The sequence below is a fragment of the Drosophila tropicalis genome, unplaced genomic scaffold (assembly GCF_018151085.1).
Source record: "Drosophila tropicalis isolate 14030-0801.00 unplaced genomic scaffold, ASM1815108v1 contig_624, whole genome shotgun sequence".
Lineage (NCBI taxonomy): Eukaryota > Metazoa > Arthropoda > Insecta > Diptera > Drosophilidae > Drosophila > Drosophila tropicalis.
The window spans coordinates 86,838-104,507 of NW_027173103.1; the positions used below are offsets into that span (position 1 = coordinate 86,838).

Here is a 17,670-nt window from a genome sequence, read left to right on the forward strand (position 1 = left end):
CCGCAGCCCTTGGGGCACCGAACATCCATTTTGGGATTATGGTCACAGCTAGCCAAATGCGATCGAAAATCCTCCACCTCACGGCATCCGTTCTCAAAATAGCAGCATGAGCTTGCGCATCAGGCAAGAGGCTGGCACCAACTGACTATTGAACAATTGCGCAAGATCCACCGGGCAGTTGGCACTAATGCATTTCGCAATGCACACACGGCAATAGGCGTGCTCGCAAATGAACGACTGAACCGGATTCTCCAGGATATCGGTACATATCGGACATAAAAGTTCTTCGTCGGTGCGACCGATAATAAGAGCTATGTCGAAGTCCATGTTTGATTTTTGTTTCTTCTCAGGATTAGGGTTTCAATGATGCTCTGGCTAAAACAAAAAAAAAAAAAACGAAAGAAAATTTCAAATATTAATTTGTTAAAAATAATGTTCTTAATCTTGGGCAAATTACCATAGACTTTTATATAGATATTGTCCGAATAACTTGATTCTAAAAATTTTCGTTCGAAATGAATGTGTCGCGTTCAGTCGGTAAGTATTATTTTTTTATCACTGACATTAAATCTCTCAGCCTACTAAATTTTAGATTCAATTCGAAAACATGAATTAATTCAACACGCCGACTATGGTATACCCCATTGACCATTTATATTCTTGTCACTTCACTTCATCATCTTAGCTTACGCCTTTGTTGTCAAATGTGTTTGAATTGAAACAGGACTTAAATTTATCCAATACAAGAGACTTAATAAATGTTGAACTGAAAAATAGTCAGAATCGGCAATTTAGTGGCTGAAAGGAGGAAATATTGTAAGATCTTTCTGAAAAAGGTTAATTAAATTGCTTGTTTTGCTGAGAATGTACCACACATTTACGAGTCGTTTATTTGGTGTGTTCTTATTTTGCTGCCTTTACTTAACAACGAAATAAGCCCTTAAATTTGTCGACCTCATTTGTTGCCGCCATCGTTGTTGGACACGATGCGGAATTTTCACATTTCCATTAAATGTTTCGGGGCGCGATGGCATCACAAAAGCATTTAAAACTTCAGATTTTTTTAATTTTTATAGGCAATAAAAACGCTACAAGGTCCTCAAGAGTTTACAAAAGCGAAACGCAGCATAAAACAAAGTTCAAATGACCGGAATAGTACATTGCTTATTATTTTTTTTTTTTTTTTTTTTTTTTTGCTTTTTAACATTCTTAAAATTTAATTTATACGAGTATTATTCATATGAATATAAGTATATGCTTCTGCGCTTACGATACATTTTTCGGCTCCTTAAGTTTAAGGAATGTAACAAATTTAGATCGTGTTCTGTCGTTTGTCGAGTATCTTATGTGTATGAATTCAAAATAGTATTAATTGGGCTGATCCCCAATATTTCCCACCACCGAATTTGTGTACGTCAAACCGGTGATGTAATGCTGCAAAATCTCTATATCCCGACAGTAGGACGAAATGCGCTGCTGCTGACCAGCCAAGGCCACTTTCATTTTCAAAATCTCCTTACGCTGTTGCATCACAAATTCGCGCAACTTTACCACGCAATTATGTTTAGACATCTCATCTTTGGGCACCTTCATTCCGCAACCCTTGGGGCACCTTACGTCCCTTTTGGTATTATGGTAACAGCTAGCCAAATGCGATCGAAAATCCTCCAGCTGCACCACCTTTTGGCATCCATTCTCAAAATAGCAGCACTTTATCTTCAAGCTCCCGAGCATGTTGCGCATCAGGCGAGAGGCTGGCACCAACTGACTATTGAACAATTGTGTACGATCCACCGGGCAGTTGTTCTTCACACTAATGCATTTCGCAATGCACTCACGGCAATAGGCGTGCTCGCAAATGGACGACTGAACCGGATTCTCCAGGATATTGGTACATATCGGACATAAAAGTTCTTCGTCGGTGCGACCGATAATAAGAGCTATGTCGAAGCCCATGATTGATTTTTGTTTCTTCTCAGGATTAGGTTTTCAATGATGCTCTGGCTAAAACAAAAAAAAAAAACGAATGAAAATTTCAAATTTTAATTTGTTAAAAATAATGTTCTTAAACTTGGGCAAATTACCATAGACTTTTATATAGATATTGTCCGAATAACTTGATTCTAAAAATTTTCATTCGAAATGAATGTGTCGCGTTCAGTCGGTAAGTAAGGTTTTTTTAGCACTGACATTAAATCTCTCAGCCTACTAAATTTTAAATTCAATTCGAAAACATGAATTAATTCATCACACCGACTTTGGTATACCCTATTGACCATATACATTCTTGTCACTTCACTTCATCATCTCATCTTACGCCTTTGTTGTCAAATGTGTTTGATTGAATTGAAACAGGACTTAAATTTATCCAATACAAGAGACTTAATAAATGTTAAACTGAAAAATAGTCAGAATCGGCAATCTAGTAGCTGAAAGGAGGAAATATTGTAAGATCTTTCTGAAAAAGGTTAATTAAATTGCTTGTTTTGCTGAGAATGTACCACACATTTACGAGTCGTTTATTTGGTGTGTTCTTATTTTGCTGCCTTTACTTAACAACGAAATAAGCCCTTAAATTTGTCGACCTCATTGGTTGCCGCCATCGTCCTTCTTCTAGCCTTCGGATGATTATCATCAAATTAGTGGGACGCATCGTCGCTGACAACGACAACACCAGTATCAGCAGCAACGGCAACAGCAACTTGGGAACTGTGGCACGTACGCTTTTTACAATGAAAGGACAACAAAAGCAAATTTTAATAAACAATTAATAAACGAAATAAAAAAAAAAAACCCTTAACGAGTCTTACGTACATAAAGTGTTTCTGGTTGGAGTTGAGCCAGCGTTGTTAGTTAGTTGCGAGTCGTTGGAATCCTCCTGCCAGCCGGAAGTGTCGATTTTCATTAAAATAGCGTTAGTTAAATTGGAAAAGCAGTCCTCGGTAGACGAGTTGTCTAAGTGACCCAGTCATTTGAGCAACTGAACAACGAGGATCCGGGTTCGAATCCCAGGCTAGTGTATGGATGTAGTTTTCGTCTAAGCCGAAGGCCTTAGTTGCCAGTGCTTGTAAAATATAGTTAGGTTGATAGTTTAAAACTATATCCTATACTTATAATAATAATAATAATAATAATAAATTGGAAAAATGTTGCCCTACTTATCAAATGAGACCGCTTCAGTGGGTCGAGAATCAAGTCAAATGAAAATTGCTGATAACTTTTTAATTCGCTTCATCATTTAAAAATGTAGCAAAATATATTAATACGTATGTATATACGTGTTATTAAAGAAGCTGATTGATTTATTTACAGTAACACATTACGGGAATTAGCTGGTGGAAGGACTGCTCAATCTGCGCTGAAGTTGCCATTGAATATGCAAATCATCGAGGCTCCCATGAGCAACATTTCCAGAGGATCAAGTATGGGAAAAGTATTGCAAAAATGTAACCCCATTGGTTGGTATGAATGCACGATGGCACATAACAAATCGCTGGAGACACTTGATGGATCATTACGGGACTTACTTAGAATCGCTCAACCATTCAGGAATGCGTTGATAATGTTGGCAAGAGATTTCAGACAAACGTTGCCTGTAATTTCTCGATCGACACCAGCGGACGAAATAAATACTTGCCTGAAATATTCAACATTGTGGCGACACGTACGTACATTGCAGGTGAAGACAAATAGGCGTGGTATTCTAAAAACACTTACTGGACATTGTGAACGGCAAGCTGCCAGCCGATGAGACGTCAAGAAAAATGTCAACGCCGGAAAATTTTGGTAAGTTTTGTCGATGGAGAATAATATCTCGAGGTTGGAACTGATCCCCGACTATGACAATAGCCACTTTGTCTGTAGCTGAAGCATTATATCTCCTGACATGTTCTTCAGTGGGTGTTTTGTCTGCCTGGATGAAAATTTAGTGAGAAACCGAGGGGATCAAATCAAGTGCTATTTTGAACAAACACACCAACTTGTTTCGATTGTGAAGAAGCTCCTGTAGCTGCGAAATGATGGATCTCCTTACGGAGGTATGTATTTTATATCATGCATTGCCTTCGTCTCTATCATCACCGATACAGTACATTTAAAGAAATTTATGTTCACTATCTAGGAAGGGGAGCAGGGCGCCAGCTTTGTGACCGATTTTCAGTGACTTTGAAAGTTGGCACGAATTGGGCAGCCACAATTTCCGCCTCAAATGACGTCATTTAGAAGCAGGATTTATATATCGTAATGTTTGATAGGAAATGCTTTGATTCAGTAGTGGATCCAGAAAAAAGAGTTCGCATTTGCTCTGGTGGTGCTTCAAGTTAAGTTAATTTGATTTTGCCGCCAGCACAACACATTCCTTTCGTTTCATTATGGATCTTCAGAACCTGACAGTAAGTGCATACGTGACTCATCTGGCCAATCAAAACATAGCGGCTGGAGCTTTAATCAGCACCTGGGTCATATCGAAATACAATATGATGTTATTACTTATGTGAATATGGTCTTATCTGTACGCGGGATTCAACTACATTTCCGACAACGACCCAAATTCGCTTTTATATGAGGCATTGTTTCGTTAATGCCTGGTTGACAGGTAACTGACCTCTGGTCTTGGTCAGGACGGTGTGCTTTCGTTTCAGGTATCAGCCTTGAGTATTAGTTGGCTCCGATGCGGAATCTTCACATTTCCATTAAATGTTTCGGGGCGCGATGGCATCACAAAAGCATTTAAAACTTCAGATTTTTTAATTTTTGTAGGCAAAAAAAACGCTACAAGGTCCTGAAGAGTTTACAAAAGCATAAAACAAAGTTCAAATGACCGGAATAGTACATTGCTTATTATATTTTTTTTTTTTTTTTTTTGCTTTTTAACATTCTTAAAATTTAATTTATACGAGTATTATTCATATGAATATAAGTATGCTTCTGCGCTTACGATACATTTTTCGGCTCCTTAAGTTTAAGGAATGTAACAAATTTAGATCGTGTTCTGTCGTTTGTCGAGTATCTTATATGTATGAATTCAAAATAGTATTAATTGGGTATATAAGATCCATAGATGCGGCTAATGATAAGAACATTGCTTTAAATTTCAACTTGAGTGAACCACGGACAATGTAAACTTTAGAAAAATATACAGCAACGGACCAAGACAGACGCTACTTAGGCCATCGACTCCACGACTCCATCATCAAAGATGATGGCCATACCGATTTCAGGACGAAGGTTCTCGGGCATGTGTCTGTTGTCGCAGCCCAGCATAACTACACAGGACTTAGCAGTCATAGTAATGGGCAAGATCCGTAAGACATACAGGACGAGGCTTTGATGATTCTCTCGACGGTTTTCGAGGTTCGCCAAACCTTCTGGCCAACGATCCTCGTGACACCGTTCAGGGATCTTGGTGATAAAATGCCAGGGACAATTACTTGCGCCGAGTCCATCCCTGATCCTCATGTGTAAAAATATATCTGGCGTGGATACGATACTTCCCCAGTTGGTAATACGGGCCAGTCTCAAGCCGTTGCGCCACTGCTTTAGTGAGTAGCGATCGAGCTGATCCCCAATATTTCCCACCACCGAATTTGTGTACGTCAAACCGGTGATATAATGCTGCAACATCTCTAGTTCCCGACAGTAGTACGACATGCGCTGCTGCTGACCATCCAAGGCCTCTTTCATTTTCAATACTAATTCGCGCAACTTTACCACGCAATTATGTTCAGGCATTTCATCTTTGGGCACCGTCATTCCGCAGCCCTTGGGGCACCGAACATCCATTTTGGGATTATGGTCACAGCTAGCCAAATGCGATCGAAAATCCTCCACCTCACGGCATCCGTTCTCAAAATAGCAGCATGAGCTTGCGCATCAGGCAAGAGGCTGGCACCAACTGACTATTGAACAATTGTGTACGATCCACCGGGCAGTTGTTCTTCACACTAATGCATTTCGCAATGCACTCACGGCAATAGGCGTGCTCGCAAATGGACGACTTAACCGGATTCTCCAGGATATCGGTACATATCGGACATAAAGTTCTTCGTCGGTGCGACCGATAATAAGAGCTATGTCGAAGTCCATGTTTGATTTTTGTTTCTTCTCAGGATTAGGGTTTCAATGATGCTCTGGCTAAAACAAAAAAAAAAAAAACGAAAGAAAATTTCAAATATTAATTTGTTAAAAATAATGTTCTTAATCTTGGGCAAATTACCATAGACTTTTATATAGATATTGTCCGAATAACTTGATTCTAAAAATTTTCGTTCGAAATGAATGTGTCGCTTTCAGTCGGTAAGTATTGTTTTTTTTTAGCACTGACATTAAATCTCTCAGCCTACTAAATTTTAGATTCAATTCGAAAACATGAATTAATTCAACACGCCGACTATGGTATACCCCATTGACCATTTATATTCTTGTCACTTCACTTCATCATCTTAGCTTACGCCTTTGTTGTCAAATGTGTTTGAATTGAAACAGGACTTAAATTTATCCAATACAAGAGACTTAATAAATGTTGAACTGAAAAATAGTCAGAATCGGCAATTTAGTAACTAAAAGGAGCAAATATTGTAAGATCTTGTTGAAAAAGGTTAATAAAATTGCTTGTTTTGCTGAGAATGTACGACACAATTACGAGTCGTTTATTTGGTGTGTTTTTATTTTGCTGCCTTTACTTAACAACGAAATAAGCCCTTAAATTTGTCGACCTCATTGGTTGCCGCCATCGTCCTTCTTTTTGCCTTCGGATGATTATCATCAAATGAGTGGGACGCATCGTCGCTGACAACGACAACACCAGTATCAGCAGCAACGGCAACAGCAACTTGGGAACTGTGGCTCGTACGCTTTTTACAATGAAAGGACAACAAAAGCAAATTTTAATAAACAATTAATAAACGAAATAAAAAAAAGCCCTTAACGAGTCTCACGTACATAAAGTGTTTCTGGTTGCAGTTGAGCCAGCGTTGTTAGTTAGTTGCGAGTAGTTGGAATCCTCCTGCCAGCCGGAAGTGTCGATTTTCATTAAATAGCGTTAGTTAAATTGGAAAAATGTTGTTGTTGCCCTACTTATCAAATGAGACCGCTTCAGTGGGTCGAGAATCAAGTCAAATGAAAATTGCTGATAACTTTTTAATTCGCTTCATCATTTAAAAATGTAGCAAAATATATTAATACGTATGTATATACGTGTTATTAAAGGAGCTGATTGATTACAGCAACACATTTAGGGAAAAAACAGAACACTTTTCGAATAGAATTTTAACAGTTATTAAATATCCTGGTGGACAAAACTTATTCAAAGGGATGAAAAATTTCACAGAGACAGCTGCATTCGGAGATAAGCAAGCTTTGGTCACTTGGAAATGCAATTCAAAAAGAGTTTGCACCATATTCGGTCTTGTGACTGCTTGCTGTCCTTCACCTCCAACTGAGTTGTGGGAAAGAAAACATTCGCATTTGGTTGAGGATATTTTGCACATGGAACTGACAGAAGACATTTACAAGGAATCGTCAATAGACATGGGTGGGCGCATCTTCTTAGATGCTCCATTCCTCATCAGATTGATAGCTTTATCTCTTGCTTCATCTGGAATAGGTGCGACATTATTAGCTGGTGGAAGGACTGCTCATTCTGCGCTAAAGTTGCCATTGAATATGCAAATCATCGAGGCTCCCATGAGCAACATTTCCAAGCATTGCAAAAGAGTAACCCCATTGGTTGGAATGAATGCACGATGGCACATAACATATTGCTGTTTGTGTTTTTTTGTGCGTGGATGAAAATTTTGTGAGTAGCCGAGGGCATCAAATCAAGTGCTATTTTGAACAAACACACCAAATTGTTTCGATTCTGGAGAAGCTCCTGTAGCTGCGAAATGATGGATCTCCTTACGGAGGTATGTATTTTATATCGTGCATTGCCTTCGTCTCTATCATCACCGATACAGTACATTTAAAGAAATTTATGTTCACTATCTAGGAAGGGGAGCAGGGCGCCAGCTTTGTGACCGATTTTCAGTGACTTTGAAAGTTGGCACGAATTGGGCAGCCACAATTTCCGCCTCAACTGACGTCATTTAGAAGCAGGAATTATATTTCGTAATGATTGATAGTAAATGCTTTGATTCAGTAGTGGATCCGGAAAAAGAGTTCGCATTTGCTCTGGTGGTGCTTCAAGTTAAGGTAATTTGATTTTGCCGCCAGCACAACACATTCCTTTCGTTTCATTATGGATCTTCAGAGCCTGACAGTAAGTGCATACGTGACTCATCGGGACAATGAAAACATAGCGGCTGGAGCTTTAATCAGCACCTGGATCATATCGAAATACAATATGATGTTATTACTTATTTGGATATAGTCTTATCTGTACGCGGGATTCAACTACATTTCCGCCGACGACCCAAATTCGCTTTTATAGGAGGCATTGTTTCGTTAATGCCTGGTTGACAGGTAACTGACCTCTGGTCTTTGTCAGGACAGTGTGCTTTCGTTTCACGTATCAGCCTTGAGTATTAGTTGGCCCCGAGGGGGAATTTTCACATTTCCATTAAATGTTTCGGAGCGCGATGGCATCACAAAAAGTCATGAAGAGTTTACAAAAGCGAAACGCAGCATAAAACAAAGTTCAAACGACCGGAATAGTACATTGCTTATTATTTTTGGTTTTTTTTTTTTGCCTTTTAACATTCTTAAAATTTAATTTATATGAGTATTATTCATATGAATATAAGTATGCTTCTGCGCTTATGATACATTTTTCGGCTCCTTAAGTTTAAGGAATGTAACAAATTTAGATCGTGTTCTGTCGTTTGTCGAGTATTCTATATGTATGAATTCAAAATAGTATTAATTGGGTATATAAGATCCAAAGATGCGGCTAATGATAAGAACATTGCTTTAAATTTCAACTTGAGTGAACCACGGACAATGTAAACTTTAGAAAAATATACAGCAACGGACCAAGACAGACGCTACTTAGGCCATCGCCTCCACGACTCCATCATCAAAGATGATGGCCATACCGATTCCAGGACGAAGGTTCTCGGGCATGTGTCTGTTGTCGCAGCCCAGCATAACTACACAGGACTTAGCAGTCATAGTAATGGGCAAGATCCGTAAGACATACAGGACGAGGCTTTGATGATTCTCTCGAGCTGATCCCCAATATTTCCCACCACCGAATTTGTGTACGTCAAACCGGTGATGTAATGCTGCAACATCTCTAGTTCCCGACAGTAGTACGACATGCGCTGCTGCTGACCATCCAAGGCCTCTTTCGTTTTCAATACCTCCTTACGCTGTTGCATCACTAATTCGCGCAACTTTACCACGCAATTATGTTCAGGCATTTCATCTTTGGGCACCGTCATTCCGCAGCCCTTGGGGCACCGAACATCCATTTTGGGATTATGGTCACAGCTAGCCAAATGCGATCGAAAATCCTCCAACTCACGGCATCCGTTCTAAAAATAGCAGCATGAGCTTGCGCATCAGGCAAGAGGCTGGCACCAACTGACTATTGAACAATTGTGTAAGATCTACCGGGCAGTTGTTCTTCACACTAATGCATTTCGCAATGCACTCACGGCAATAGGCGTGCTCGCAAATGGACGACTGAACCGGATTCTCCAGGATATTGGTACATATCGTACATAAAAGTCCTTCGTCGGTGCGACCGATAATAAGAGCTATGTCGAAGTCCATGTTTGATTTTTGTTTCTTCTCAGGATTAGGGTGTCAATGATGCTCTGGCTAAAACAAAAAAAACGAATGAAAATTTCGAAAATTTCTTAAAAATAATGTTCTAAATCTTGGGAAAATTACCATAGACTTATAAATATATTGTCCAAATAACTTGATTCTAATAATTTTCTTTCGAAATGAATATGTCAGTCGGTAAGGTTTTTTTGTGACATTAAAACTCTTAGCCTACTAAATTTTAAATTTAACTCGAAAACATGAATAAAGTCGTCACGGCGACTTTGGTATTGACCATTTACATTCTTGTCACTTCACTGCATCATCTCATCTTATGCCTTGGTTGTCAAATGTGTTTGATTGAATTGAAACAGGACTTAAATCTATCCAATACAAGAGACTTAATAAATGTTAAACTGAAAAATACTAACAATCGGCAATTTATTATCTGAAAGGAGCAAACTATTGTAAGATCTTTCTGAATCCTTCTCTGTGGGTGGGTCCAAACATTCTATGTTTTGTTCTTCTTCTATTTCTTCAACATCTCTTGAATAAAATGTATAGTTTCCTAGTTTTGCGCATTCTTCTGCATAATTTATTTGAGCCTTGCAGGCATTTGGGAAAGTATTTATTTGAAAATTTATGGATATAAAATTTTTGTTCTGTTGGACAAAGTTTTGCTAATTCCATTATAACTTTCTCTTTGCTACATTATTTTTTGGATAACAGTCTCAGTTTGCTAACTGTGGTTATATCATTTCTAGCTAACGTCATTAATAACCTATCGGGTAATTTTTTGTTTATTATTACATTATTTATAGTGTTATGTAAAGCATTTGTATAAAGAATAGTGTTATTTGCGTCGTTTTCCAGACTTAGTTTGTTTGTGATAATATAGGATTTATCTTCTAATTCTGTTACAAACTTACGAATGTTTCCTGTATAGCTGGTGTTGTTAAGCTTCGAAGAAGTTCCTCTGCGTCTTCATTTCATTGATGAGGAGTGACCTTAGTTCCGTCCAGGTGTTGGATTGTCCAATTTGTGAGAGCTGTTGTGCCCCTCCAGTGATCTGCTTCTCGATTGAATTGAATTGAATTGATGTGTTGCCTTGTATAATGGGTTGGAAATAAGTGCATATTGAAATCCATCCTCCTTATGAATGACGTCAGGTTCCCTGGTGCTCCATCATAATTTTCCACCTGTCTTAACAAAGACAGTGCTTGAGGTGGGCTTCGGTGAGTTCTACAACCATTTTTTTTTTAGTGGTGTTTTGTTGATTTTCTGGGTTTTAGTGATATTTTGTTTTGTTGATTTTCTGGGTTTTTTTGTTCATACACAAGTTAGCGTTTTTGTTCCACAATTGGAGTTAATGGTTGTAACACAAAGTTGATAATATTTTCGCGCACAGTTGGCGTAAATATTTTCCACCGTTGTAGACTTTTGAGCACTACCCATAAGTTCTTGATGTCGGATCGGAGTTTTATAGTGATTATTTACTAATTCTATGTAACACGCGGATAGAATAACAGGTTCACTATAGTGATTATTCCCTAATTCTATGTAACACACGGATAATAAATCTTTGTGTAACACGGATATAATAACAAGTTCACTTTTACCGATCCTACCAATTAAATATCTGGTTTCCCAAAGAGAAAAAAAAAAACCAGAGGGCCGGGGCTAACTTCGACCGCGTCAAAGTTTGTATACCCTTGCAACTTTTTTGGTTACTCTTTCCTTACCTATTAGCCATCAATGTGGAAGAACGTTTTATCCAAAAAGGCTTATGTTTGCGAAAGAGTGGCCTACAATCATAGGAAATAACGAAGATATTGATCATAGTCACTGTTATCCACCGATCGTCCTATGGGAGCTATATTATATAGTCACCCGATCTTTATCAAATTCGGCCCAGTCATTAACAGATATATCAAACTAACAAATGTTTAATTTGAAAGCAATCGCGTTAAAAGTAACGAAGTTATTTACAAAAGTCACTGTTTTCGACCGATCGTTACTATGGGAGCTATATGATATAGTCATCCGATCTTGATCAAATTTGGCACAGTCGTTTATAGGCGTAATAAACTCTCTAATATTAGTTTCACAAAAATAGCACAGAAAATAACGAAGTTATTGAGAAAAATCACTGTTCGTGACTTTGGAGTTTGTTTGGGAGATATATGATATATTGGTCCGATCCGGATGAATCCGAGATATACAACCCCTGCAGTATATACAAGCCTATGTGCTAAATTGCAGCATACTTTGTATGGTCGGAGATGCTTCGTTATATGCGTTGCACACTTCTGACCAAAATTAATATACCCTTTTTGCAAGGGTATAAATATAGTGAGTTAAAAGCAACGTACTTTATTATTTATTTATTTATTTATTTATTTACGTCAACTAACACAGCAGTCGACGAAAAAGCTTAAGCTAAAGACAGATAGTAATTAAATGAAGAAGGTAGCTTAGCTTTATATACAACTAAACATTCCCGACCCGGTGTAGGTGTTTTATTTGCACAAGGTGCCAGCTATGCCCCGATTCACAGCCAATGTGGTCAGGGATGAGTTGCAGCCAATCCAAGTCCATAATATTTTCATTGGTTTCGCTGTAGATGATTAAAAAGTATAGGGCGAAGAGAAGTGACAGAAAGATGTGGAGAGATAAGGTTCGTGAAGAGAGTAGTTAGTCAGACATCTACTAAGGTGAAGAGGAAAAACGTTTCTGGTCCGACGTGAGGGAACACAAAAATATAGAGTATCTAGTAAATTGGTAGAAATGACTTCGCCGTTGACTGGTTTATGAAGAAAGAGAATGCCAAAAACAAGCCTACGGTTATAAAGTGAAGGAAGATTAATAAGAAGAAGTCTGTCAGAATAAGAAGGTAGGCGAAGACCCGGTTCCCAATTTAGACCGCGTAGCGCAAACTTAAGGAATTGCTTCTGTACCGATTTAATACTACGCTGGTGAACATCATATTGCGGGTTCGACACTGGCGAGCAATATTCTAGAGTAGGGCAAACTAACGACGTGTATAAAACCTTTGTTACATAGGGATCATCAAATTCTTTGGCCCAACGTTTAATGAAGCCAAGAAGGCTGCATGCTCTATTGACAATTGAAAAAATATGAACATTGAATGAAAGTTTAGGGTCAAACATAACGCCTAAGTCTTTGAATGATGGTACACAATCTAACAGAACAGACTTAATGGAGTAATGAGCTAGGAGCGGAGACAAACGACTGAAAGTCATTAAAGAACACTTAGAGGCATTAATGTGTAATTTATTAACGCGGCACCACTCACAGAACGCATCGAGATCTGATTGCAAGTACTGTTGGAAAGAAGGTTCATTATAGGAATAACAAATCTTGACGTCATCCGCAAACATGAGCACGCGTGAGTGAGCCAAGGCTAAAGGCAAATCATTTATAAACACTGTAAATAATAGTGGGCCCAGATGACTGCCTTGGGGTACACCTGACGTCACTCAAACAGTTTCAGATATCGAGGAACGAAAAGACACCAATTGGGTTCTGCCAATAAGATACGACTTTAACCAAGCCAATAGTTTTGGGGAAAAACCCATGATGTTAAGTTTCGCGAGAAGCATAGACTGATCAACCGTATCAAAAGCATTACTAAAGTCAGTATAAATAACATCAGTTTGACACTTTTTACGGAAGCCATGGTGTACAAGGATAGTCAATTCTAAAAGGTTGGTAAGCGACGAACGACCTTTCATGAAGCCATGCTGACAAGGAGAAATAGTGGATCTGGATAGATGTTGAAGGGAAGACGTAATAATTTTCTCAAACAGTTTAGGTATTGCCGAAAGTTTGGCAATGCCACGGTAGTTAGAAACATCCGATTTGCTACCCTTTTTAAAAAGCGGAATAATAAAAGACTCCTTCCAAATATCAGGAAAGCTACAAGTCTCACTCGATATAAAGAATAACCGAGCTAAAGGCTTAGATAGGGAAATCGAACCCATTTTAAGGATGCAACTAGGTATATAATCAGGCCCGGGAACGAAGGAAGACTTCATAGATGACAAGCTAGAGATAATACAGTCTTCAGTAATACTGGGAAAAAAACATACAATTTAAATGTGGGATTGAAAAGGGATAGGGTGTGGGATCCGAAACAGTAGTAGAATAAGTCGACTGAAAGAATTTAGCAAACAGATCTGCAATATCTGAATCATTATTAGCAGTCTGGTCGTTAAGTCTGAAGGTGGAAGGTAGTACATTAGAGCGTCTTTTGGAATTGACAAAGTTGTAAAATCTGTTGGGGTTCTTATAGTTAAGCCAAGTTTCAGAGAAAGCTAATATGTCAGCCGAAAAGGATTGGCTATCACCGAACAGGTAAGAGAGCTTGGTAAGAAGTCCTCTTACATTTTGATAATGTATGGAAAGACTAGCCGTTATTAGTTTTTTGAAGCAGATGATAAATTAGGAAGGTGGACAGGCAACGGACGAGAGCGCTAATTGGGCGTGTACAACTAGGCCCTCTGGCCAAAAATTAGGGTCAACCATAGCTGAGAAGTACTCATTTGGTACTGTAATTTTAAAAGAGGAGATTTCATGAGGCCTAGAAAACTTAAACTTTTGAATTAAAACCTTAGCAGGGCAAATATTACCAATGTAAGCTGATACAGAGGGTTCAGAAGTATCTGGAGCAAGCCTAGAGATAAATAATTGTTTGCGATGAGACACTACAGTTAGTGGAGTCGGAGCAGCATGGGGATCCGCAAATGATTGAGAGCATGATCCTGTGATTGATCAGAGTTCCCGCGAGGGATAGATTGAGGTACACCAGGGCTTGTAATGGGTACTTCAATCTGAAAAGAAGAGCATAAAGAGGGACAAGAAGATTGTGTAGGCGAAAGTAAAATGGGACACGAAGTAATAGAAATAGCTGGCGACTGCTTACGAGGCAACTCAAGGGTACATTTCTTGTGCAATTTCTCAGAAGGTGGAACAAACTTGAATTGCGACAATAATTGAACGCTACAGTCACACTCGTTTGACAGCTGTTTGGCCAGTTTGTTTAAAGAAAGAAACTTTAAACGAAGATCCCTATACATACGGCTAAAATGAAGCTGCTGGCTGGCACAAGATGGGCAAGTCCAGCGCATTAAGCCAATCTCAGGCTTAGACACAGGCAAACCAGAAAATTTGTCGTAGTCGCGGCCATTGAGGCCAGCACATTATAAGTGAGTAAGATTATCGCAGAGCCAACAAGATATTGCTCTATACTGATCATCAAAACGATCAGAATGCTTGCAATTAGGTAGACAACAAGCCATTGAAAACCCGAAAGCAACACAAAGCAAAAAAAAAAAAAATTAATACATATATATAATGATATTGATGCGATTTGATTGGCCCGAATTTAAATACCAAATTAGCGTTCTCACGCTTTTGTTTTTTAGGGGGACAATAATTGTTGCAAATGTTTAATTGTTTATGTTTGTTCACGCCACCGGGTGAACAGCAATGAGCGGCAAAGAGCAGTGAGGACTGAGGAGGGTTTTTTGATCCTCGGCGTCTACGAACACACCAGGAGGAGTGACTCGATTTTCTGATGGGCATCGCCATATTAATCCAGTACGAGCATCTAATCCGAACACCCGTTCTTTTTCCCTTTTCTCGTGTGTGTCGGGACATCTTGTGACATAAATAAAATAAACCAGAATTAATTTTAACCGAAGTTCTCGCACGTTTTAATTGCATTACGCACTCACCGGACCCCTGAAGAAATTGGGACCCGCCAACCAATTGTGTTTTATTTGTATCCTTCCGCTCCTCCAGCTTGCATCGGCGGAATTCCTAATAAGTACAAAATTTCATTATTCATTTCATTTGCCCCTATATATTAATAAAAGTGTGAGGTTTTCCCCCTCTTCCATAGCGACCTACACTCTTTTACATATTGTATGTACATACCAGACCTGTTCCAAGGTTACATGGTAGTTCCCAATCCTTAGCGTGTTTGTCCAACATTTTTGTTTTCCATTCCACGGATACACATTTTTATTTTTTTTTTTCGCAATTGTCCAATTCCACTTTTTACATATTTAAAACTCGTTTACATTCACATGTACGTGTATTTTCCACAGCTGTTTGCCAAGTCCGCGTAGAAGTTTAAAAGGCAAAAAAAATTATTAAAGTGTTATAGTAAAGGAAAAAAAAGAAGAAAAAAATAGTAATTAAAGTGTTCACCGCGATTTCTTATGTGTTTGAATTATTTCCATTGCCTAATAAATTTCCTCACGCGCGTATCCGCCCACCGGCGTATCTACTTACATACATACATTGTCATCTGTTGATGTACGCGCATATGTAGGTACATATCCATATACATATAATTCATTTCGGTGTCGCATATTTACCACAAAACAAAAAATTTAAATAGCAATTAACGTATGCACCGCGATTTCCTGTGTGTTCGAATTGGTTCAATTGCAAAATTAATTTCCTCACGTGCGTATCCGCAAACCGGTGCACTTGCTTACATACATACATACATACATCGTCATATATTGATGCAAGCACATATGTACATATCCACAACACATAATCCATTTCGATGTCGCACATTGATTTAACAAAAAAAAGGGAGAGGAAAGGAATCCAACACCCAACTAAATAACAAATTACTTACGTTTTTTGTGAACAACGCGCGTGCATACATACATACATCCTCCTTATGAATGACGTCAGGTTCCCGGGTGCTCCATCATAATTTGCCACCTGTCTTAACGAAGACAGTGCTTGATTGAGGTGGGCTTCGGTGCGTTCTACAACCATTTTGGTTGTTTTTTTTTTTTTTTTGTATTGTTTTGTTGATTTTCTGGGTTTTAGTGATGTTTTGTTTTGTTGATTTTCTGGGTTTTTTTTTGTTCGTACACAAGTTGGCGTTTTTATTCCACAATTGGAGCTTATGGTTCTAAAACAAAGTTTATGATATTTTCGCACACAGTTGGCGTAAATATTTTTCACTGTTGTAGACTTTTGAGCACTACCCGAACACCCGTTCTTTTTCCTTGTGCTTATCTTTCGATATTGTGCTTTTTCTCAACCCGAACCATTCTCGTGTGTGTCGGAACATCTTGTGACATAAATAAAATAAACCAGAACTAATTTTAACCGAAGTTCTCGCGCGTTTCATTGCATTACGCACTCACCAGACCCCTGAAGAAATTGGCACCCGCCAACCACTTGCGTTTTATTTGGATCCTTCCGCTCCTCCAGCTTGCTTCGGAATTCCTGATAAGTACAAAATTTCATTATTCATTTCATTTGCCCCTACATACTAATAAAAGTGTGAGGTTTTCCCGCTCTTCCATAGCGACCTACACACTTTTATATATTGTATGTACATACCTGACCTGTTCCAAGGTTACATGGTAGCTCCCAATCCTTAGCGTGTTTGAATAGCCCAAAATACATCGGAAAACTCTCAAGCCCCTTTAAGTGCCCAACAGTAGAAAATGTAATGGTTCATGCAATTAATCTCAGTCAGAATATATTTGTCACTTTTGCTAACGTATCCACAGGAAAAGAACTGGTTTTTATAGTAGACACAGGTGCAGACATTTCAATAGTCAAAGAAAATTCTGATGTCTATCATGACATAAACGTTAACTATATAATAGATATAAAAGGAATAAGTCAGGAGGTAACAAAATCAAAAGGTTTAACCCCTATTGAGATACAGACAACTAAAAATATAATCCAACACGACTAGTACAATAGCAATAACAAAAAATGCATTCATAAGACTACTTAATACTATAAATAGAGATCAAGTAGTCAATACAAATAACTTGGCATATGAATCACTTTCGAACTACGAAGTAGTCAAAACTAATAATGAAACTAGAGAAAAGTGTGTATTATCTTAACTATCAAAGAACTTTCCTTCACAATTTAAGTCACAGCTCT

The 17,670-nt window shown here is 38.5% G+C and overlaps 1 protein-coding gene and 1 pseudogene across 1 annotated transcript; both read right to left on the minus strand.

The window, feature by feature from the left end:
* Positions 1-1,188: 1,188 nt before the first annotated feature.
* On the minus strand, positions 1,189-2,122 carry LOC137578645 (E3 ubiquitin-protein ligase NRDP1 pseudogene; annotated as a pseudogene).
* A 3,041-nt stretch (positions 2,123-5,163) lies between these two features.
* On the minus strand, positions 5,164-5,781 carry LOC137578649 (E3 ubiquitin-protein ligase NRDP1-like). Its single transcript, XM_068292226.1, has one exon. It carries the CDS (start codon positions 5,779-5,781, stop codon positions 5,164-5,166), a length of 618 nt encoding a protein of 205 aa, XP_068148327.1.
* Positions 5,782-17,670: the final 11,889 nt, after the last annotated feature.

Bases quoted from the DNA above. Each gene is read 5' to 3' on its own strand.
- LOC137578649 (XM_068292226.1), bottom strand. From the start codon at position 5,781: ATGGATGTTCGGTGCCCCAAGGGCTGCGGAATGACGGTGCCCAAAGAT.